We start from the raw sequence: 25,854 nt of genomic DNA, 5'->3' as shown, positions 1-25,854 counted from the left end.
GCTCAAATATTGTAGGCTACTTTATTGCAGCATGCCACAGGGCCAATATCATGTCTCTTTGACTATTCAGAAGTCATTTAAAGATTTTGGCATATTTGACCCATGTGACCTTGAATGTAAGCTAATGTCATTTATTTGAACAAACTTAATAACCCTCAACCCCAGTATGCTACAGGCCCTATATCAAATCCCTTGGACTCTAGGTTATTGAGAAGTCGTTAAAGATTTTAGCCTATTTGATACCTGTGACTTTGAATGAAGGTCATGGTCATTCACTTGAACAAACTTGGTAGCCCTTCACCCAGCATGCTACAGACCCAATATCAACCCCCTAGGACTCTTGGTTACTTAGAAGAAGTTGTTTAAAGATTTTAGCCTATTTGACCTCTGTGACCTTGAATGAAGGCCAAGGTCATTCATTTGAACAAACTTGGTAGCCCTTCACCCAAGCATTCTAAAGGCCCAATATTAGGTCTCTGGACCTCTTGGTTATTGAGAAGAAGTTGTTTAAATGGAAAAGTTGACGCTGGACGGACGGACGGACGGATGCCGCGCCACGGCATAAGCTCACTTGCCCTTTGGGCACTTTGACCTATATGAGCATGCACAAACCAAAACTACAGTTCTTTTTTGTCTGAATTTTTCCATTTCTGTTCAATCAAAAAGTCGCTGGTTGACTAAATTGTCCTTTCTGGGCAGTTTGATGTTAACTTGATCAAATTAAGAGATTTCAGAAAATTTTACAACATAAAATTTGGAAGCATTAAGTGAATACTTTTAAGAGCTGTACTGAAAAGATGGATAGCACGAACTGCTAGAGGTTAAATGTTGCAAATTGAGGACAAATACAGTACTAAACTTTTACACGCGGGGAGAGAGCTTATTTGAGGATAAATAATTTACTTTACTTTTACACTAGAGAATGGTGCTTATTTAAGCATAATACTGTACTAAACACTAAGGGAGGGGGCTTATTTGCTGACTAATATGGTACTAAACTTTTACATTAGGGGTGGGGGCTTCTTTTAGGATAAACAAGAGGCCCAGAGGGCCTGTATCGCTCACCTGGTTTCATGAGATATGAAACAAGAATGATGCTTCAGTATATTTGTCGCTGGTATTGCTATGTCAATATATATCATAAGCATTTTATATGGGTACATGTACATTTGTTTTATTTTAATGCTAAAAATGCCAAAAAGTGCATTAATCCATGAAATGAAATTGACTTTTGGCGCGACCCCATAGGGATGCTACCACACAAATGTGAACGATATCTATATTACTTAGTTTCAGAGAAGATCTTATTAAGACTAATTGACCCCTTCCTTTAAACAATTTTGAATCCCTACCCCTATAGGATGCTACCAGTCAAACCATTGCTAAGTTTCAGTGAATTATTTGTTTAAATCAATGTAGCCAAATAGGCCCCTCTTGGCCCAAACCCTCAACCCCCTGGCAGCCTGGGTCAACCCCAACATTTGTACAATTTTGAATCCCCACCCAATAACCATGCTACCATACAAATGTGAGTAATATCCATTGCTTAGTTTCAGAGAAGAAGTTGTTTAAACAAATTGACCAATTTTGGCCCCGCCTCTCAGGCCCCTTGGGGGTCAGCCCCACATTTGTACAATTTTGAATCCCCACCCCATAGGGATGCTACCAGGCAAATATGAGTGATATCCATTGCTTAGTTTCAGAGCAGAAGTCGTTTATATCAATATAGCCCAATTGACCACATTTGGCCCCGCCCCTCAGGCCCCTGGGGGCCAGCGCCATCATGTGTACAATTTTGAATCCTCACCCCATAGTGATGCTACCAGGCAAATATGAGTGATAGCCATTGCTTGGTTTCAGAGAAGAAGTCATTTATATCAATATAGCTAAATTTACCATATTTGGCCCCGCCCCTCAGGCCCCTGGGGGGCCAGCCCCATCATTTGTACAATTTTGAATCCTCACCCCATAGTGATGCTACCATGCAGGCAAATATGAGCGATATCCATTGGTCAGTTTCAGAGAAGAAGTCGTTCATATCAATATAGCCCAATTGACCCCTTTTGGCCCCGCCCCTCAGGTCCCTGGGGGGCCAGCCCCATCATTTGTACAATTTTGAATCCTCACCCCATAGTGATGCTACCAGGCAAATATGAGTGATATCAATTGCTTGGTTTCAGAGAAGAAGTCATTTATATCAATATAGCTAAATTTACCATATTTGGCCCCGCCCCTCAGGTCCCTGGGGGCCAGCCCCATCATTTGTACAATTTTGAATCCTCACCCCATAGTGATGCTACCAGGCAAATATGAGTGATATCAATTGCTTGGTTTCAGAGAAGAAGTCATTTATATCAATATAGCTAAATTTACCATATTTGGCCCCGCCCCTCAGGCCCCTGGGGGGCCAGCCCCATCATTTGTACAATTTTGAATCCTCACCCCATAGTGATGCTACCATGCAGGCAAATATGAGCGATATCCATTGGTCAGTTTCAGAGAAGAAGTCGTTCATATCAATATAGCCCAATTGACCCCTTTTGGCCCCGCCCCTCAGGTCCCTGTGGGCCAGCCCCATCATTTGTACAATTTTGAATCCTCACCCCATAGTGATGCTACCAGGCAAATATGAGTGATATCAATTGCTTGGTTTCAGAGAAGAAGTCATTTATATCAATATAGCTAAATTTACCATATTTGGCCCCGCCCCTCAGGCCCCTGGGGGAACAGCCCCATCATTTGTACAATTTTGAATCCCCACCCCATAGTGATGATACCAGGCAAATATGAGTGATATCCATTGCTTGGTTTCAGAGAAGAAGTCGTTTATATCAATATAGCCAAATTGACCACATTTGGCCCCGCCCCTCAGGCCCCTTGGGGGCCAGCCCCATCATTTGTACAATTTTGAATCCTCACCCCATAGTGATGCTACCAGGCAAATATGAGTGATATCCATTGCTTGGTTTCAGAGAAGAAGTCGTTTATATCAATATAGCAAAATTGACCCCTTTTGGCCCCGCCCCTCAGGCCCCTGGGGGGCCAGCCCCATCATTTGTACAATTTTGAGTCCCCTACCCATAGGGATGCTTCTGACCAAATTTGATCAAATTCTGATCAGCGGTTATGAAGAAGAAGTCAATTGTTGACGGACGGACGGACGACAGACGACGGACGCCACGGTATGGCATAAGCTCACCTTGGTCCTTCGGACCAGGTGAGCTAATAATGTACCAAACTTTAACACAAGGGGAGGGGGCTTTTTTACACACAGGGAGAGCACTTCTTTGAGGATAAATATGGTACTAGAGGAGGGGCTTATTTGAGGATATATATAATATAAACACAAAATTTACCGGTAGATGATAGAGTATAGGGGATAAGCCAAAGATAAAGTGACAGATCGTTTATCATCGTATCTGTGAGTTGGTTCTCAGTACAACACCAACTTTCTCCAAAACTTACCCGTTCAGAGCCGACAAGCTCGGTTATGTAATCCTCTATACTTCCCTCCAGTCCAGTGCTGGTGAGCTTAGTCGGGGCCTCCTTTAGAGCGACACCCAGGGCCATACTCCGACCCTGCCTCAACATCCAGTCCTGACTTGGGTCAGCATCTGTCAACACATCAACACAACATATATTGGAATATTAACATCTCTCCCTTCTTCAGCTTAGTAAAGTATGACTGCGAATAAATTAGCATATATATGCAGTGAAATTAATTAATGGATTAATAACTGCGAGGATTGACATCATTTCTTTGTGACGTTACCGAAACATCAACTAGACGACTATTTTGAAAGGACTGATTAACTCAATTTTAACATTTTCTCCTGTTACCCGATGTTCTCTGCACAAAAAGCTAAAGTCAAGTGAGTATTTTGTCAAAAACTAAACTGAATATTATGGAAATGGGTGCATATTCAACTTCTCCATGAGGAAAGTTAACAACACATGGCTGAAGCGTACAGTTCCTAGAGAACATTTGACCACATCACTACTTAATCTGTGTCAATACACGCTGTTCTTGACAACCATAGTTAATCTGAGATGGAAATTGTGGATTGTGAATACAAAATGTATATCAATTAATTAAAAACATAAAAGATATTAAACAAAAAAGTTGATTTGTTTCTTTTAATTTTGTTAACAATACTGATGTCTTTACATAGATTCACTGGAACTATATTATCTTAGCAACCACTGCTGCCGTAGTTACCAACACCGCAACATACTCTGAATTTTATTTTCTTTGTACTGTATTTAAACAATTTGTTTGATACAAATATTAGGATTGTACCTCACTCCTTAAAAAATGTTTACCTCAAACACAAACAGTGATTGAAAACTGCATTTGAGAGCTTTTGAAAAAGATCAATTTTCATTGTCAAGCAAAGAGCACAAAGGACATTTTTGTCCGATAGTCAAAAAGTGAACAGTCATCAATATTAATCAATCCCTCAGCAGGTGAAATGGCTTGATTTGGACTTCTAAAACTTTCAGGGCCGCGGTGGCTGAGTGGTTAAGGTGTCTGCACACTTTATCACTAGCCCTCCACCTCTGGGTTGCGAGTTCAAAACCTACGTGGGGCAGTTGCCAGATACTGCCGTAGGTCGGTGGTTTTTCTCCGAGTTCCCCGGCTTTCCTCCACCTCCAAAACCTGGCACGTCCTTAAATGACCCTGGCTGTTAATAGGACGTTAAACAAAAACAAACAAACCAAACTAAAACTTTCAAGTCATTTCCAGCAGAAGTGATCTCCCCTTACCCAGTAGGTGTTGTATAAGTGTGTCTTTAAGCTCTGCCTCTGACAGGGCCATACACAGAGCACCAAGACAACCCGCGGCTACTGCACGTGTGGCATCCTCCTGTGAACCGAGTAACTCTAGTAACGTGGCCGTGATCTGTTTCCTCAGTGGCTCGGCCATCTTCTGCCCTGCCCCAGACACACAGAATCGAAGTGCTTGCAGCATTGTGTCTCTATAACACACAAAACAGTTGTTATAACTAAGGCTAAATCAAATTAATTACTTGGTTCTTGGGTACAAGAGATGAGAAAGGAAGTTTATTATTTTTGGTGAAATTAAAACTGCTTCAAAATGTGGGAAACAATGATATGGTTCTTTGTCTTTGTTTCACATTTGTGCTCTAATTCTATAGTTGAATATAATGGATATTACTGAAGAAAGTTTTGTTGGCGTTGCTTTATTACACATTCTGCCAGTATAATCAGGGATTTTTTTTTATACATAAAACAACTACAAGGTAGGAACAATTAACTCACTCGACAGATGAAATCTGAGGTGTTCCTAATGCCCGAATGAGCAATTATATTACTCACTCGACAGATGAAATCTAAGGTGTTCCTAATGCCCGAATGAGCAATTATATTACTCACGTAACAGATAAATCTGAGGTGTTCCTAAAGCCTGAATGATTAATTATATTACTCGCGTAACAGATAAATCTGAGGTGTTCCTAAAGCCTGAATGAGAACAATCTGAGGTGTTCCAAATGCCTGAATGAGAACAATCTGAGGTGTTCCTAATGCCTGAATGAGAACAATCTGAGGTGTTCCTAAAGCCTGAATGAGAACAATCTGAGGTGTTCCTAAAGCCTGAATGAGAACAATCTGAGGTGTTCCAAATGCCTGAATGAGAACAATCTGAGGTGTTCCTAATGCCTGAATGAGAACAATTTAATATATTGCTTACTTGACAGATGAATCTGAGGTGTTCCTTATGCCTGAATGAAGTTCTGTAAAAAGAGGGTCGACTCGTACATGTATCACGATAAGACGACCTAGAGCGGATGCGGCCTTCAGACGTACAGCACGTTGGGGATCGTTCAACGCTTTCAAAAAGGTTGTCTGCAGTTGGGGTAAGAATGGTTTCAGCTGTAGGCCGACCTGGAGAGAGAAACAACATGATATGCAATTCAATCCAGGCAGGAAAATAACATCCTTGGTAATTCAAACTGGAAATAGAAATAACAAATTCCACACAGACAGGTAATACATCGCATACAATCAGCACTGCTTCAAATTTAACTTTTAAATTTCAATTTGAAATAATTCAATTGATGTTTCTAACTCTTATTGTGTCAGACAAATGATGGATTTTCCACCCAGAAACTGTTCGTTTAAAAAAAAAAAATCATATGCTTTAATAGAAATCAATCATGTTATGTTGAATTCAAATTTCTCAACACAAATTCATGAATAAGGTTTTTAATGGATTCCTGACAAAAATTATATTAAAAAAAAAAAAAAAGAAGAAAGGATTAATTATATAGTGGACTACTCAGCCTTGGGTACACTTGATTAGTGATCCATAAGTTTAAAATGTGATTTTATAACAGGTACCCCTTTTGTGAGTAGGACACAGCAGGAGTCTGGGTAATTATAAGTTCTGATGCTGTGTGGCCTCCCGATATGTGGCCTTCCGATATGTGGCCATCCGAAGTGTGGCCTTCCGATGTGTGGCCTTCCGATGTGTGGCTTCCGATGTGTGGCCTTCTGATGTAGTTTTAGACCACCCAGAAATATGAAATGGTATTTCTTTGTTTTTTAAGGAAAATATCCATTTTCCTATCCTATATAACCTAGACATTATATTCCAGTAAATATTCAGATCCAAAAGGTAATATGGCAAATAGATTTGACGATCAGACCAGAAAAAGGATTTGGGCATTTGTATGAGGTCAGTGTTTATTGGGTAAAATGTAATCAGTATCTTACCTTAGCAAGAAGTAAGGTCAAAGTTTCCAAAACAGCAACCTTGACCTGAGCCGAGAAGCGGTCACCAAGAATACGAATGAGAGGTCCGGTGATATTTACGACGGACGGCTTCAGAGCCTCAGGGCTGGTCAGGTGGATCAGTTCTCCAAGCCCATTGGCTGCCACGGCCTTGACATCCTGTGAGCCGTTCAGCATGCCCTCACGGAAAATCGGTAGCACCGGTGCAATACCCTGGAATGTATACACAGAGTTTAGTGATTTTTAAGCATATTGTCTACACCATTAGAAGATACAGTTAAGAGGCCCTACATTGTATATAAAGTCCTTAGTTCTTTGAACGAAATCTGCTAAGATTTTATTTCCCTTGCCGCAAAGATTCAACATATTCATTTGATCAAAGCTGAACTTCTTCAGTCTATAGATGCTAGATTTCTCCTTGTTTTCCCTGCTCAGACGGGTAAAAATTCGTCATTTATACATTCAATCCTCCCCACTCAGCCTAACAATGTTTCTTCATTAGAAGGGGAGACATTATTTACTTAGCTTTAAATACTCAAAAATAATTTGGTTAAAATACACTAAGCTGTTCTAAGGTAGAGGTATTTAAAAGAAAAGATTACAGACAGTTTGAAGACAGCTTTGTATTATGACAAAAGCTTAGATGTGATGAAAAATTGAGAATTAATTTCTATACCATACCTTCTTTGGAATACTAAACCCTGGCAGCTCTTTGGCACCCTTCAACTCGGAAGCAGCTATTTTGATGGCAGACCTGATGTCTTGGATGTGTTGTAGCATCTCTGATACGTCCAGTTTCTGGATAAAAAACAACATACATGTACATGTTATCCTACCATTCATATCATACCTACTGTATACAGCGATATATCTGCCAAGTGCTAATTTCACCCTTGGAAAAAATATCTTCTTTTTCACCGAGCATCAAATTCTGTTAATCGGTTCTTAGATTTTTGTTAGAAGTTACCTCATCTGTGATTTTACATTTTCAGTTCAAATTCTTTAACAATAAAAATTCCTTAAAAACATTACAGAATTAAAGGTAAGTTCCTTAACTGAAATCTTTTTCCTTAAATCCAATAATACTTTTCTATGGAAAAATTATGTTAATGATTTTCCACAACTTAAGGAACGTGATGAAAATGAGACCTGATAACTTTGATATTTTTTTGTTTACCTTGGTTACAGTGTTAAGACATTCCCAGCTGGCCAACAACACTTTACTCTCTTTCCTCACAAAGGATGCGATCAAACCTCTAAATAGATCTGTTCGGTAGTCAGAGTAATCTGTCTGTGTCTTGTCACAGAAAGCCTGTAGAATAACCACGGCTGCACAGCACAGGTCTGGGGATGGGTTCTTAATGGCTGCCAGCAGTTCTTCCATGATGGTTCGTACACCGCGATCATCCTGAACGGACAACACCACGCTGCGACAGTACTCCAGTTCCTGTACGAATGGTGTTAGTAAAATATTGTTAAAATAAGACAGTACTTCAGTTTCTGCACAATTCATAAACCATCTGGTTATTAAAACTTATGATCATTGTTCACTTTCAATATTCATAATTTACCACTTTCACAGATTTCTTAGTAAAAAATGTTAAAACACCTATTTAAGAATGAAGAGACCTGGGCGTGGAACACCATAATTTGAAGGTACCGTGATAAGGTATTTTTGGACCAGGATGTTAATTTAAGATTCATAAAATTGTATTTACCTTGATAAATGATAAATAAGATTTGTTTATGTTCTCACCTGAGCCTCCTCTGGTGTGCCAGCCTTCTCGCTGAGTGTGTCCATCAGGGCAGGTAAAATCTTAGGCAAATGTTTGGTGAGCGAGTCTCCAGCAACTGACGACAGCAATGACAGAGCTTGTGTGTTCACTGGAGGAGTCACCAGCTACAACAAAAGGTCAAAGTCATATATTGGAGGTCACCAGCTACAACAAAAGGTCAAAGTCATATATTGGCAGGTCACCAGCTACAACAAAAGGTCAAAGTCATATATTGGAGGGTCACCAGCTACAACAAAAGGTCAAAGTCATATATTGCAGGGTCACCAGCTACAACAAAAGGTCAAAGGCATATATTGGAGGGTCACAAGCTACAACAAAAGGTCAAAGTCATATATTGGAGGGTCACAAGCTACAACAAAAGGTCAAAGTCATATATTGGAGACGTTCCCAACTACAACTACAACAAAAGATGAAGGTCATATCTTTATAAGTGTTTGGTAATTCTACGATATAAAATAGCGGGCTCTGATCCCGTTAAACATGTGACGTCACAGGTCAGAGGTCACCGAAACAAAGTCAACGGCTTTGGGCTTCAGGTGTGTTTCGAGAAAAATCGCAATTACTCTAAAACTAAAGTCGCTATGAAAGTCGCACTTTCAGCATTTTTAGTTTCATCCTAAATTACATTTTATAAGCTTAATATAGCAAATCTCTCCGGGTACACTTTAATAAACAATACAATTTCAGTTTGACATTAGCATTACATCACCAAGAAGTAGTTGTACATACGAGAGAGTTAACTCCCAGGAAATCAATAACTATTTCTATAACCATGCATAGAGGTTACACAACGAGTGGTTGTTGGATATGGAATTTATTTCACACGAGTAAGTTATCTTTTAAAAGTTACAAAAGACACAAGCTTTAGTGATCGTGACCTGTTTCTACCACAATAATATCGGCTTGAATCAAAGGGAAATGTGGCCAAGTTAAGGTGAACAGATGACGGCCGGGATCCCGGTGATGTTGACGTCATTCGATTATTGATGACGTCAATAATAATTGCAGCTCGGGTCAAAGTTTGAATTCTTAACCAATGACAAGAGGCCCATGGGCTTTAACGGTCACCTGAGATTTGAAATATTTCAGTTAATTCAATTGACCCTTTTTGGCCCCACCCATCAGCCCCTAGGGGTCAGTCAGGGCCAACATATGCATATTATCAAACTTTCATCCCTTGCTGAAAATGTTAACCAAGTTGGAATGAATTCCAATAGAAATCAAACAAATCAGTCAAAAATGTGATTTCCCTATATAAACTATAGTAAAATTTACCCCCTCCCCAGGGGCAAACTTGAGACCCCAGGGTCATGAAATTCACAATTTTAGTAAAGCACCTTAAGACCCTTCCAACTATAAAGAGTATTTGATTCCATCTTAATTCTGTCTTGAGAAGAAGATTTTTGAAATTTCAGTCTATTTAACCCTTTTTAGCCCCGCCCATCAGCCCCTGGGGGTCAGTCAGGGCCAACATGTGTATACCATCAAACTGCCTTCACAAGCTGATAATGTTAACCAAGTTAGAATGAATTCCAATAGAAATCAAACAAATTATAGTAAAAAATGTGATTTCCCTATATAAACAATAGTAAAGTTTACCCCCTCCCCAGGGGCAAACTTGAGACCCCAGGGTCATGAAGTGCACAATTTAAGTAAAGCACCTTAAGTCCCTTCCAGCGATAAAGAGTATTTGATTCCACCTTATTTCCGTCTTGGAGATTTTTGAAATTTCAGTCAATTTGACCCTTTTTAACCCCGCCCATCAGCCCCTGGGGGTCAGTCAGGGCCAACATGTGTATACCATCAAACTGCCTTCACAAGCTGATAATGTTAACCAAGTTAGAATGAATTCCAATAAAAATAAAACAAATAAAAGTCAAAAATGTGATTTCCCTAAATAAACTATAGTAAAGTTTACCCCCTCCCCAGGGGCAAACTTGAGACCCCAGGGTCATGAAATTCCTAAATTTAGTAAAGCACCATAAGACTCTTCCACCTATGAAGAGTATTTGATTCTACCTTATTTGGGTCTTGAGAAGAAGATTTTTGAAATTTCAGTCAATTTGACCCTTTTTAGCCCCGCCCATCAGCCCCTTGGGGTCAGAAAGGGCCAACATGTGCATACCCTCAATATGCCATCCCAAGCTGATAATATTAACCAAATTAGAATGAATTCCAATAGAAATCAAACAAATTATTGTCAAAAATGTGATTTCCCTATATAAACAATAGTAAAGTTTACCCCCTCCCCAGGGGCAAACGTGAGACCCCTGGGTCATGAAATTTACAATTTTGGTAAAGCACCTTCAGACCCTTCTATCTATGAAGAGTGTTTGATTCCACCATATCTAAGAGTAGAGAAGAAGATTTTTGAAGTTTTAGTGAATTTGACAATTTTTTAGCCCTGGTTTTGGAGAAAAGGGGGATTAGAATAGGTCACCTGAGACTTAAAAAGACTGGAAGGTCATATTCCACTAGTGGAATATATCATATATATATCCAACAGTCGGCACATTTATACAATGGCTTGAGAGTGGAATAACACAGTGTATTGTGGTAGAAAAGGTTTTATAGTCTTACGGTCTATGACATTCAGGTAAAAAAAAACATTTTTCCAGTTTTAAGGGAAATGACTCTCAACTTCAGTAAATGAAAGTGAAAAAATACCTTACATTGTTTGATTTTTTTCTTCACTCTCATAATCGTAATTAACACGATACTGATGGCCGATTCCCTCACTCTCATTATTATTGTACCAATAATAATCACCTACTAATTATCAACATTCAAAAATGGCATTTCTTGTGTAATATTCAAGGAACTTAAATAAGTTTTTGCAATATACATTTTATACTTGTATCAATGGACACCATTTTTGTGAGGATAATCTTTTAGATCCTATATATTTTTAGTCATGATTCATGTTGGACTTCCTTTATACCAAGGCAATCAATGATTGTGTTTTAGCAAGAAATCATATTCTTATTATCATAATAATCATATTCTTATTTTTACTAAGCATGTATCCAAAAGTAATTTAATGTTTAAGGCAATGTTAGTTTTCAGAATATATCAACTGAAAAAAATCTAAAGTAAAAAGTGAAGATTCCAAGCAACAAAATTTGAAAGAGTTATCTCCCTTCAATTACAAAGAAATCAAATCTCTGAAAAGGCTAAGGAAAGGAGTTTTGCAGATATTTGATTAAAAATAAATTGCACAAGAAACTTTCAAATAGCCTACAACATCAAAACATCAACAAAAGAAATGTTATTAAACAATAAATTTTTCCTAGGATGTGCGACATAAGCATATATGCAAATTTTTAAACTTCAATGAAAACATCACTTCATCACCAATGGTATATATACCAAGCTATGAGCATGCTTATATGGATGTGGTGGTAAGGCTTGCTTTAGGGGTAACACACAGGACACAGTTGTTGTTCTACAAGCCCCTGGGAAGGTCTGAGACAAAAGTCACTAACCCTTGAGAAGGGGGCCTCCTGAATAGGAGGGTGGGACACCAGAAAAAGGCTTGACCAGGTACTTCTGGCACAGGACCTCCACGCTGTGGTGGGATGCTATGTACTTGTGTTTCAGTTGGAAACATCCCATGACTGGCTATGTAAGTTCAATTTGCAAGGTGGTCTAATGACCATAACTCGATTCAGACTACTCTACTGCCACATTTCCCTTTTGTTATTTGTTGAAAAGACATCAAATATTTCAAAATGATTTCCTCCTTTTACATTAATACATAACATACATGTTAGGGATGAAAAGCATTTTCCTATGGGAAAATTATTACATTATTTTATGACAGGGGGAGACAATTCAGGTAAAACTTTAAATATATACCAGTATCCATTTCTTTAACTATCTTCAGGTCTACTTGATAAATAGACATCTTTTCTTTCTTTATGTTTTTGTTTCTTTTTTTATTGATTTGAAAATTAAGCAAAGCTGTTTTAGGTCCATATTTTCTAAGGTCAGTAATCTAAATACAAAAATATTAAATTGTAAAACAAGGAATACATTTATTGAATTGACAGATATAACTGCTACTCATTTCATTTTTATTTAGACCAAATATTTCTTGATTTAAAACACAAATTTTGGTTATTTCATGTCATCTTTTACTGATCTACCACAAGTATCATGATTTTCCATCTTGTCTAAAGGAACATGACGACGTTATCCTTGGTGTATAAACATTAATCATTCGTGGTAGTGTGAAATGTTAAGTGTTGATGCCACAGTTTAAATCCTCAATTTGATGGAAATCCATCATTTCTGTATTGGATAGATTTCAACAAATGTTGATGACTTTTTTTTTTTTTTTTTACTATTTTAGCCTTCAGCTTGGTTTAGTATTGTTTAACGTCCTAACGTCCTATCAACAGCTAAGGTTAATTAAGGACGGATTTAGCCTGATGCTGATAATAAGTTAATAAATTAAAATGTAAATTGATATACCTGGCTCAATAAACACAAGTACTCACCTGTGGAACCAGGTAGGGCATCACCACGCGACTCTTCACTGTCATCACCTGTTGTAGGCCATCTAATGCTTCGTCAGACAAATCTGGGTCACGCTGTCAATCAAAATATAAAACTTATTTAGAATCTATGTATAGACTATATCTAGGCAATGATACCCAGCTCTTTTAAACTAGACATTAATCTGCATTTTTTCAGTAGAATTCCTTAAAGGTTATTGAAAAAGCTGTATTTTTCGACGAGATGTGTCTCAAGTTGAATCAAATTGACTTGTTTACTGTATAGTTGATGATCTTGGCCGGGGATTTAATGTCGCTATATTTATAGTCTCTATGACATTATCGCTATAATTAAAACCTTACTAACAGTAGTTGTGCATAACCATCTCATAAACTGCCAACGGATGCATTAATAATGTGCCAAGCAAAGCACACCGCAGTTATGGAAAAAATATTAAATACACATTTTCCTTTTAAAAAACTCGATGGACAGTTTATACATTAATGTATTTAGTATTTTCATAATGTTTATTTACACTGTATGTATTATATTGTATGTATTTGTATAACATTGACTATAGAGCTGTTAACAGGCTCACAGCTGAGAATGGTGGGGGAACCTTGAATTCCGTTTATTATAGTGATTTAAAAAAAAAAAGTGGCAAATATAAGCATTGAACTGCTTTCAGTTGGCAGTTATGGGCTGATAATGCCAACTGGACAAAAGCAAATTTAATGAAGTGCACTAACGTTTCATGTTACATATTGAAATTGCCAATTGAAAACAGCTCAAGGCATAAATATTCAAGATACAGTCAAACCTCGATGATTCAAACTTCGTTGATTAGAATTTCTCGCTGTAACTTTTTGCTTGGTCCCGAATTTCCTTACTATATAACGCTACTAACGAACCTATGCATGATTCAAATTTTTATAAATCGAAGTTTTCGATGTATCAAACTTTTTTCATGGCCCGTTAGCTATGATGTCATAGGTAATTGACATCTCATGATTCGAACAAAAATTTACCTGTACTGACCACTGAACAGGTGTTGGTCGTGACCCCCGCGGCAAGATTTCACACTTCTCCCCTAGATGCCCTGACTGACAATAGGGATAACGATAGCGTGTGTTGTCACTCCCGATCATGGGGTTAATTAATAATCAGACCAAATTGATAGATAAAAGGTGTATTTAGAAGCCATGATATTTAATCACTCCAGTAAAACATCTCGGTAGTAGTCTCTGATAATCTTCGCTGCCATTGAAATCAGCAGTCGGCGAGTAAATTTTAAGGAACTATAAAACAAGCGGACCAATTTTAAACACAAACAATTAGCGATGTCTTCATTCATATTCAAAGTGGCATGTTTCAAATTACTTACGTAAGTGGGCATTGTACTTCTTTTGCTCTATCTGTTAAACGTGATATAAGTGTTTTGTAACCGATACATAGTTTGTTTAACTAATAAAATGCCTAGGTATAAGTAATGAAAAGTATCTTTATTTTGTTGTGTTTGAGGTATAAATTAACTAAACTTTTCGATGTGAGCCTGACAGGCGACGATCAACACGAAGACACCGAGGACATGTAACGTTAACATATATGGTCATTATCAAGAAAACATTGAGCTATTGTCAACCATGAATAATTCGAAGTCCCGCTGTTTCGAAGTTTTTCTGTTAGTCCCTTGAACTTCGAAACATTGAAGTTTGACTGTATTTAAATATAGCATGAAATTAAATACCCAGCTAATATTTATATATACAAACAAGTTTATAGAAGTGTATATTACAGAATATTAAAAGGCATGGTTGTGCGAAATTCAATACCCGTGAAAGTAACCGCGAAACATTAGCCACTAGATAGTATTTAAATACCACAGACACTATAGGATGTACCTCAAGTTAAACTGACATAGAGTTGACTGAGCAGTAGAAATGTCATAAAATCTTCACTATAACAACAGCAACATATAGCAACAAAAGAATATAAATATTATCAATATTAAAAACTTAATATTTTGAAATATAACAATCTTTGAACTGTACCAGTTTCTCCAGCAGGTCTGGGAGAATCTCGTCCAAGGCACGGGGCCCAATGTTAGCATGGAGACTGTCGAAGGTGTGTGCAGCAGCCTCCCTCACCTCACCGAGGGGATCAACAAGTGCACGGCGCACAGTTGGGATAAGGCTGTCAGCATACACAAGTACCTGGGGATTCAATCACATAAAACCATATTTGAAACAGATTTTTCAGGTAAACTTTTCAAAATAACTTCTAATAATTTAATTCAACAAAATTTTAATCTGCTACCATTTATCTTTGTAATTATCTCTAAAATGTCAGTAAATCTATCACGAAAGTTAATTTTTGCTTTCAAAAGGACATATCAAATTGATTTCTGGAATATCTTTTGCTAATATTTATGTAACACAATCTCACCGAAACATCACACAGAGATGACTTACATGTTCACGACTGGTTGAGGCCATGATTTCAGTAAGACCGATACACACACCCTGTCTCTGGTCAGCCCGTTCTGAACCCAAACCTCGCTCCAATATGGGAATAATTTCGGGTAAAACTCGTTCTCCTAACTTCTTTACCAGATCTCCAAGAGTCCTTGCCGCAACCTTCAAGCAACGTTTAAAATGTCAGAAATTTTGAACTGTCTTAAATTTTTTTACCAGATGATTGATTGTTAATCACACTTTTTAATTCATATTACAAATGATTGATTCATAAGAAATTCAAATTTTAAAAGTATAATAGGGAATTCCTATCTATAACGGGGGATTCCTATCTATAACGGGGGATTCCTATCTATAACGGGGGATTCCTATCTATAATAGGGGATTCCTATCTATAATAGGGGATTCCTATCTATAACAGGGGATTCCTATCTATAATAGGGGATTCCTATCTATAACAGGGGATTCCTATCTATAACAGGGGATTCCTATCTATAATAGGGGATTTCTATCTATAATAGGGGATTCCTATCTATAACAGGGGATTCCTATCTATAACAGGGGATTCCTATCTAAGGGGATTCCTATCTATAATAGGGGATTCCTATCTATAACAGGGGATTCCTATCTATAACAGGGGATTCCTATCTATAATAGGGGATTCCTATCTATAATAGGGGATTCCTATCTATTATAGGGGATTCTTATCTATAATAGGGGATTCCTATCTATAACAGGGGATTCCTATCTATAATAGGGGATTCCTATCTATAATAGGGGATTCCTATCTATAACAGGGGATTCCTATCTATAACAGGGGATTCCTATCTATAATAGGGGATTCCTATCTATAATAGGGGATTCCTATCTATAATAGGGGATTCCTATCTATAATAGGGGATTCCTTTCTCATTTCTTAGTTTTGTTTAACAAAATGGTGGCCCACAAAACATCTGATTGTCCATTATGACCCAACATTAGTCCCGACTCACCTGTCGTTTGTCGTGACTTGTACTGGCCAGACAGCCCAGCAGGAGGGTAAATAACACGGGCAGAATCTCGCGTAGTGTTTGTGGCGTGTGGGACACGATGATCTTCCACACATGGAGTGCAGATTGTCGCACCAATATGGCCGTATCTGATCGGCCCATGTACAGTCCGGCTAAAACCCTGTCTCGTCTCTCCTTCCCCAGGGCTCGCATAATCGCCTGTGTGTTAAAATGTAGAGGAAGCATTATAATAGTTACAAAGAAATATTGTAAGTCTATTAAAATATCTAACTGGTTACAAATGGACACACAATCTGCCAAGCCTACCTATTTTGGAAGAGAACTCTTAATGACATTAATTTTTTTTACACAAATTATCAGTAAACATGTAAAGTATCTAATATTTCCAAATTCCAATATCTTCAGAATGAACAGTTTCAAATTTGTAGTTTCAAGGAATAAGTTTGTCAAAAGGAGGTTACTAAAGGCAATCTACAATCATTAAATATGTGAATATGCACAATCTCTGTTAGGAAATTCGAAAATGTTACCAAGTACAAGATTACCTTTGATGAAGATTCTGTACCAAAATTGTCATCATCGTGAGCCGTCTCCGTAGTCATTTTACCTGTGACACCTGTAAACAGACAGTGATACTGATTACGCTACGACACTGATTACGCTACAACATTGTAGTTGATTTGTCAAATGTAAGAATGTTATAATTTATAAACCAACCTGTTCATTACAGGAATCAAACACACAACCATCAATGTGTTTATCAAGTTTTATGCCTACATCTCGAAAACAACCTTGGATATTGAAATTTAAAAAAAAAAGATCAAACATTCAATTGATTTTAATAAAACAATTCCTATCAACTAATATCAAGTACTCTTGTTGGCTGGACAGAAGTATTCAGGAAATACCCATGGAGTCCAGTTTGTAACTGTTCACATTTTAATATTTACATATTTACAAATTAATTTTTTGGGGTATTTTTAACAATCTAATTTTGTGAAAACGATAATCTATATCTTTATATCTATATATTGCATACACATATGTATATGATTTTAATAGGATGGATAAAATTATATTCTGGCAGTGAATTCCACCAGTGTATAAAACACGAATTACCTCCCCTTTCAGTAAATACCTACAATATGTACATCATTAGCCTCAGTACAATACCTGATATTCGGTAGAGGAGATCTCCCAGTAACTGTACAGAAGAGAATCGGATCCTCCAGTTATCGTCGAACAGACCCTTCTCCAGCTGGGGTAACAGAAGCTCTATGGCCGTGTCTGCGTACACATTAATAATCCTCTGGCCTGCTCTGAGAGCCGTGTCTCTCACATACTCAGATTCATCAGCTAATGCCTGGGGTCAAAAACAGTGCAATCAGTGAGTGAAAGTTGAAAACTGGAAAATCAGAGTCTTCCATGAAATATACAAGTATTCTTCATTTTGTAAAATTTTAAAGGATTTAACTAGATAATAAATTGGTCTATCAATGCATAGACTGAGAACTAATCAGACAGGTGAAGAGAAGGTGGATTGTAACCATTGACTAGCGAAGATGAAAACCAATGAGCACTCTGAAATATGCCTTACAATTTTCTGTCTTTGCATTGATAAAAACTAAAAAGGAAAAGATGCATAATTTATAATAAGTTATTTATTATTTATGGCACAATGATTTTTATGTCAACAAAACACAGACTGTGTTTCAAGTTTTCACCAATAACCAGGATATATTCATTTCAGTTTCCGTACCGAGTATGTTGTTTAAATATTCAATGGTAAGCAATATGTTAAAGGTCAACGATGTTTTAGCAAATTACTGAAAAAAGTCTCCCAAAACTAATGCATTTGTGTGCGACGTTATCAAAATACGTAACCATTTTTTCAGTCATTCACTGATAGACAGAATAAACAAGAGGCCCAGAGGGCCTGTATCGCTCACCTGGTTTCATGAAATATGAAACAAGAATGTTGCTTCAGTATATTTGTCACTGGTATTGCTAAGTCAATATATATCATAAGCATTTTATATGGGTACATGTACATTGGTTTTATTTTATACTAAAAATGCCAAAAAGTGCATTAATCCATGAAATGAAATTGACTTTTGGCGCGACCCCATAGGGATGCTACCACACAAATGTGAGTGATATCCATTGCTTAGTTTCAGAGAAGATCTTGTTTAGACTAATTGACCCCTTTTGACCCTGCCCTCTGCCCTTGGAGGGGGGGTGTGTGTCAGCTCCTTCCTTTATACAATTTTGAATCCCTACCCCTATAGGATACTACCAGTAAAACCATTGCTAAGTTTCAGAGAATAATTTGTTTAAATCAATTTAGCCGAATTGGCCCCTTTTGGCCCCACCCCTCAGCCCCCTGGCGGCCTGGGTCAACCCCAACATTTGTACAATTTTGAATCCCCACCCCATAACCATGCTACCATACAAATGTGAGTAATATCCATTGCTTAGTTTCAGAAGAAGTTGTTTAAACAAATTGACCAATTTTGGCCCCACCTCTCAGGCCCCTTGGGGTTTAGCCCCACCATTTGTACAATTTTGAATCCTCACCCCATAGTGATGCTACTAGGCAAATATGAGCGATATCCATTGCTTAGTTTCAGAGAAGAAGTCGTTTATATCAATATAGCTAAATTGACCACATTTGGCCCTGCCCCTCAGGCCCCTGGGGGGTCAGCCCCATCATTTGTACAATTTTGAATCCTCACCCCATAGTGATGCTACTAGGCAAATATGAGCGATATCCATTGCTTGGTTTCAGAGAAGAAGTCGTTTATATCAATATAGCTAAATTGACCACATTTGGCCCTGCCCCTCAGGCCCCTGGGGGGGCCAGCCCCATCATTTGTACAATTTTGAATCCTCACCCCATAGTGATGCTACCAGGCAAATATGAGCGATATCCATTGCTCGGTTTCAGAAAAGGAGTCGTTTATATCAATATAGACCAATTGAACCCTTTTGGCCCCGCCCCTCAGGCCCCTGGGGGGCCAGCCCCATCATTTGTACAATTTTGAATCCTCACCCCATAGTGATGCTACCAGGCAAATATGAGCGATATCCATTGCTCGGTTTCAGAGAAGAAGTCGTTTATATCAATATATCAAAATTGACCCCTTTTGGCCCCGCCCCTCAGGCCCCTGGGGTGCCAGCCCCATCATTTGTACAATTTTGAGTTCCCTTCCCATAGGGATGCTTCTGACCAAATTTGATGAAATTCTGATCAGCGGTTGTGAAGAAGAAGTCAATTGTTGACGGACGGACGGACGACGGACGCCGGACGCCACGGTATGGCATAAGCTCTCCTTGGTCCTTCGGACCAGGTGAGCTAATAAATATCAAATAAAAGCTACCAACAAAATATAATTCTAAAATGTTAATTCTATACACATTTTGAAGAAAGACATTCAAGGATAAATTTTAATTATCTTGGAGATAGACATGTTTATTGGGCCATGAACTCACCTGGAGAATAGAGGGGATGATAGGGCCGATGTAGGCCATGAATTCTTTTCCAAAGACGGAGGGTAGGTAGATGTACATCATGATGTATCCATCACGAGCGTGGGACGGGATATCTATTCGTTCCGCAGTCTGTATGATACCAGGCATCAGACGTTTCAGCTCGCCCAAACCAAGGCCACCGATAACTTCACTGAGACCTGGACAAGTTATAAATACATCATTGTGTGTGTCATGGCTCTAACAGTTACTGAGATATCAAACGTACCTGGACAAGTTATAAATACATCATTGTGTGTGTCATGGCTCTAACAGTTATCCAGATATCAAACGTACCTGGACAAGTTATAAATACATCATTGTGTGTGTCATGGCTCTAACAGTTATCCAGATATCAAACATACCTGGACAAGTTATAAATACATCATTGTGTGTGTCACGGCTCAGTTACTGAGATATCAAATGTACCTGGACAAGTTATAAATACATCATTGTGTGTGTCATGGCTCAGTTACTGAGATATCACACGTACCTGGACAAGTTATAAATACATCATTGTGTGTGTCATGGCTCTAACAGTTACTGAGATATCAAACGTACCTGGACAAGTTATAAATACATCATTGTGTGTGTCATGGCTCTAACAGTTACCCAGATATCACACGTACCTGGACAAGTTATAAATACATCATTGTGTGTGTCATGGCTCTAACAGTTACGGAGATATCAAACGTACCTGGACTAGTTATAAATACATCATTGTGTGTGTCATGGCTCTAACAGTTACCCAGATATCACACGTACCTGGACAAGTTATAAATACATCATTGTGTGTGTCATGGCTCTAACAGTTACGGAGATATCAAACGTACCTGGACCAAGTTATAAATACATCATTGTGTGTGTCATGGCTCTAACAGTTACCCAGATATCAAACATACCAGGACAAGTTATAAATACATCATTGTGTGTGTCGTGGCTCAGTTACTGAGATATCAAACATACATTGGCTCAACATTAAGGATTGGTATTCTGTGTTCACTTTACAGGTACATTCTGTCATGTTGTATGGTCATGTCATACATCCCACACAATGTCCGATTACACAGTCAAACCTGTGTAATCTGACCGACACATCCCACACAATGTCCGATTACACAGTCAAACCTGTGTAATCTGACCGACACATCCCACACAATGTCCGATTACACAGTCAAACCTGTGTAATCTGACCGACACATCCCACACAATGTCCGATTACACAGTCAAACCTGTGTAATCTGACAGACACATCTTACACAATGTCCGATTACACAGTCAAACCTGTGTAATCTGACCGACACATCCAACACAATGTCCGATTACACAGTCAAACCTGTGTAATCTGACCGACACATCCCACACAATGTCCGATTACAGTCAAACCTGTGTAATCTGACCGACACATCCCACACAATGTCCGATTACAGTCAAACCTGTGTAATCTGACCGACACATCCCACACAATGTCTGATAACAGTCAAACCTGTGTAATCTGACCGACACATCTCACACAATGTCCGATTACACAGAGGTCACTATACATACCTTGAGCTGCTCCCGATCGATCCACAGAGCTGCTCTCAGACTTCAGTGTGTCCATCAACCATTTCAGTAGCTCATCAAACTTAGCCCCTCCCATTCCTTTCACCATGGCACCAAGAGCGCGTGAGGAAACGGTACGCACCTCGGGGACGGGGTCCAACAGCGACTGCTGTAAACCTGGAATCACCTTCTCTATGTAGGGGTCCAGATCCTTAAGGAGTCAACATTATAAATGTTGGTGATTATTTAACATAACATTCTTTGTGGTTTTTGATATACTCAATCAAAATATCATCATCAAAACTTTAATTTGTAGAATTAATATAGGATCTGATCATATCTTTAATCGGTTAGAGTCAACAGAATTTACTAGAACATGTTTATTTTGGAGCTTTACAAATTTTAGTACAAAACTGAATAGATACAGATAGGCACAATGAGGAATTGGCACATCCACCACAACAAGGAAATAGACAGGCTGTAGGTATAGAGCAATCTAAACGGAATGCTTTCAACACGAAAACATATTTGTTACACAGTATACAATTTACTGATATTAAGCAAATATTCTCAAAATAATCAATAAAATCAATTTCTTTTAAGTGTCAGTTTTAGTTTAAGATATTGAACCTTTTGACTATTTACTGTCTGAGAAATTGACTATTTACTGTCTGAGAAATTGACTACTTACTGTCTGAGAAATTAACTACTTACTGTCTGAGAAATTGACTATTTACTGTCTGAGAAATTGACTATTTACTGTCTGAGAAATTGACTATTTACTGTCTGAGAAATTGACTATTTACTGTCTGAGAAATTGACTATTTACTGTCTGAGAAATTGACTATTAACCCTTGTGTGGTTTATTTGTGTTTGTCACCTTGTAATAGAATAACAGTTATTGTTAAAGAGTAAGAACAATTCTGGTCGGTTAGAGAGTAAGAATCTACCTTCTGGTCAGTTAACGAGTAAGAATTATCTACCTTCTGGTCAGTTAGAGAGTAAGAATAATCTACCTTCTGGTCAGTTAGAGAGTAAGAATAATCTACATTCTGGTCAGTTAGAGAGTAAGAATAATCTACATTCTGGTCAGTTAGAGAGTAAGAATAATCTACCTTCTGGTCAGTTAGAGAGTAAGAATAATCTACCTTCTGGTCAGTTAGAGAGGAAGAATAATCTACCTTCTGGTCAGTTAGAGAGTAAGAATAATCTACCTTCTGGTCAGTTAGAGAGTAAGAATAATCTATCTTCTGGTTGGTTAGAGATCATAGAGTTAGAATAATCTACCTTTTGATCAGTTAGAGAGTAAGAATTATCTACCTTCTAATTGGTTACAGATCATAGAGTTAGAATAATCTACCTTTTGATCAGTTAGAGAATAAGAATAATCTACCTTCTAATTGGTTAGAGATCATAGAGTTAGAATAATCTACCTTTTGATCAGTTAGAGAGTACATATTGCCAATGATTTGGGCAGCCATTTTCCTGGTTTCAGTATTTCGGTCCTGGAAGGCACGTTCCACGACAGGCATGATGAGGGCCAGTGAGGGAGCGTCAATGAAATGTACAAACTTGGTGTCTAACAGAGTCTGTAGACACACCATTGTTCTCTTTGATGGCTCTTGTAAAGCATCCAACAGGTTTGGTACAATTTCTGATAAAATGAAAAACATCTTACCATATTTTCATGATATGTGGGAAATAAAGGTGCTCTGTGCAAAACAACTTCAATTTTATGAAGTTCATAATAATATTTCCACCCATCAAAATACCATTTGCCAGATAAAATCTAAAGTAAAGTAGTATTGCCCATCACAGTCGTATCCAGGAATTTCAGTTGGGGAGCGGGGATATTTTTTTTTCTGGGATGAACTTTTATTCATATGGTATTCTGATAAAATTCTTAAGTTTTAACTCCCCTTCTGGATCCGTCTATGCCAATTGGCAGAGAATAATCTTTATTCTGCATGTTAACGTGAAATTTTTCTTCAAGCTATTTTAAGAGAATTTCTGGGTACATGGGATAGGTACCATATAAATAGTCAAAAACTTCAGCTAAATTCATTGTATTTAGTAAATTTTGTGATTTGTAAATTGCAACGGTTTCTATGAACATTTCATTATATTGAGTAATACACTTTACTGTAACAGTTGGGATATCGAGAATCAGAACTCATTCATACAAACAAAATCATATTTGTTACATTTTATGCCAATATAAAATGTGACAGCAACCAGGAACTGTATCAAGAAAATGCTGAACTATTTCTTTGGTCAAGAAAAAATGTGTCCATTACTAAAACAAACCTTGGGTAAGAATCTGACAGTGTAAACATATAAAATATCTCGATTAATACATGATCACCCACCCTGAATTTCCGGGTTCCTGATGACAGCCCCAATCTGTTTCAGGGCCTGAGCTCCAGCCTTCTGGACTTTAACATGAGAGTCGGTAAGTACTTCGGACAGTTTTGGTACGATGCTTGGCAAGCAGGCAGACAACTGTTTGGGGGCACAGTATGCCATAGCGCCCAACAACTCCACCGCTCCTGTGAGTGTACAACTCATCAATTGAAGAAATCGACAGATTTCATAATTTTATCGTCAAATCTAATCAACTAATTGACAGAATTCATCACTAAATTGACAAGTTTTATGATCTAACCGAGAGATTTTCTCACTTAATTGACAGATTTTCTCAATCAACATTATCTGTATGAACATCATATGTGTAGCTCTATCAAAATGATACACCAACAGCTGGTAGCTAGGACTCGTTTACAAAGTGACTATGATAATGAATTAATTACAGTAAACATTTTCTTCAAGGATTTACCAAGGATTTTGTGTTTGTAACATTTGTACCTGCTTTGGTTCTCCAGGCGTCCTCCTCCAGGCCTCTCAGTAAAGAGGGCAGCACAAGTTTGACTCCATGGGCTGTCAGCATCTTCATCACAGCTTTAGCTGTGAAATCTGCTGCCTGTAGCAAAACAATCACTGTAAATGTTTAGGAGATGGAAATCACAAAAAGTGTTTACACTTTGTATTTTTCTGAATCGGTTTAAATAAACAGAAGTGATGAAAAGTTTAAGATTTGATAGGACCTGTTGAGACGTACCTCACGGACGTACTGGCTGCTGTCACCGAAGCACAGGAGGAGATGAGGCAGGATATTCACGACATATGGCTCAAACAGCTTACCCAACATAGCACACAGCATCTCATAGGCAAACAGGGCACCTAGTACACAAAATACATTAAATATTGATGAGTGTATACAAAATACATTTAATATAATTCAGTAAACATAAAAAGCCTTCTACCATAATTATAACAAATATACAGTTAAAAGATTTTATGATGAGGATTTATTTACTTGAAGGCCGTATTCTCATCTTTTATCTACACTAAATCAACATATTGGACATTTGTACAACATGACAATATGGTGCCTACAATATTTGCTACCTTACCTTTCCTTATAATTATCTAGTGTGAGACTAGAACTGTAATGTCTATTGTTTTAATAATTGTAGTAGCACAACATGACAACACCAACCTTCTCTCCGACGAGGATTCTTTTTGTCTTTGACAGCCTCCTCTAAAGTGGACATGATCTCTAACTGTTTGAGGGAAGTGATCCCTAGACCCCGGACGAGCCCCGCTAATCCATACGCTGCTCCTCTTCTTTCTCCATATTTGTCCGACTCCAAAAGGAGCTGCATCAGTTTCTGTACAAGCTCCGGAGCATCCTGTTTGATTCCCTGAACCAAGGGAGGTAAGCAATGGGCAACTGCCTCTTGCACCTGAAGAAGATAAGAGCACAAATCATAACTAAATGCATCATTTCCAAATGTTGACAACAAATATCTGAATATGTGCATAGCTTGATAAATTATATTTAACCACAGTGGTTCAGATATGGAATGTTCTGTTGTATCATTGAAATTCTTGACAGGCTTGCTGCATGTGCCAGCTATAACACGAGAACACCCCATGATGGACTGAATATCATAATATTACACAACAGTTTTGTAGGCCTTTATCACTAGCTTCTGTCCTTTAATAAACATACCTAATGATAGGATGTTAAACAATGCAAAAACAAACCAAACTTATAGATTGTTAGATGTTCCTTGTTCAATGATACTAAAATGTTGTGTTTCTCATGGAAGCTGAGAGCAAAGACTGTCCATACATGCCAGAGTGATTGAGTCTGGCACAAAACCCAAATTGCTGTAGATA

At 38.0% G+C, this 25,854-nt stretch overlaps 1 protein-coding gene across 1 annotated transcript in view; it reads right to left on the bottom strand.

The window, feature by feature from the left end:
- LOC117332671 (eIF-2-alpha kinase activator GCN1-like) overlaps window positions 1-25,854 on the bottom strand; it is a 63,207-nt gene that overhangs the window by 5,053 nt on the left and 32,300 nt on the right. The window contains exons 30-49 of the mRNA XM_033891665.1: window positions 25,169-25,415; window positions 24,728-24,849; window positions 24,475-24,589; window positions 23,979-24,158; window positions 23,043-23,263; window positions 21,613-21,820; window positions 20,029-20,225; window positions 17,710-17,899; window positions 17,082-17,152; window positions 16,519-16,734; window positions 15,524-15,688; window positions 15,104-15,265; window positions 13,055-13,147; window positions 8,513-8,656; window positions 7,934-8,203; window positions 7,438-7,554; window positions 6,739-6,969; window positions 5,714-5,907; window positions 4,768-4,979; window positions 3,466-3,614 (exon numbers count right to left, since the gene is read on the bottom strand). Of these exons, the coding sequence (XP_033747556.1) occupies window positions 3,466-3,614; window positions 4,768-4,979; window positions 5,714-5,907; window positions 6,739-6,969; window positions 7,438-7,554; window positions 7,934-8,203; window positions 8,513-8,656; window positions 13,055-13,147; window positions 15,104-15,265; window positions 15,524-15,688; window positions 16,519-16,734; window positions 17,082-17,152; window positions 17,710-17,899; window positions 20,029-20,225; window positions 21,613-21,820; window positions 23,043-23,263; window positions 23,979-24,158; window positions 24,475-24,589; window positions 24,728-24,849; window positions 25,169-25,415 (3,504 nt within the window). The remainder of the gene's footprint in view (window positions 1-3,465; window positions 3,615-4,767; window positions 4,980-5,713; window positions 5,908-6,738; window positions 6,970-7,437; window positions 7,555-7,933; window positions 8,204-8,512; window positions 8,657-13,054; window positions 13,148-15,103; window positions 15,266-15,523; window positions 15,689-16,518; window positions 16,735-17,081; window positions 17,153-17,709; window positions 17,900-20,028; window positions 20,226-21,612; window positions 21,821-23,042; window positions 23,264-23,978; window positions 24,159-24,474; window positions 24,590-24,727; window positions 24,850-25,168; window positions 25,416-25,854) is intronic.

The sequence above is a fragment of the Pecten maximus genome, chromosome 8, assembly GCF_902652985.1.
Source record: "Pecten maximus chromosome 8, xPecMax1.1, whole genome shotgun sequence".
Lineage (NCBI taxonomy): Eukaryota > Metazoa > Mollusca > Bivalvia > Pectinida > Pectinidae > Pecten > Pecten maximus.
The sequence above is the reverse complement of the archived record's forward strand: the minus strand, read 5'-3'. Positions and strand labels throughout refer to the sequence as shown.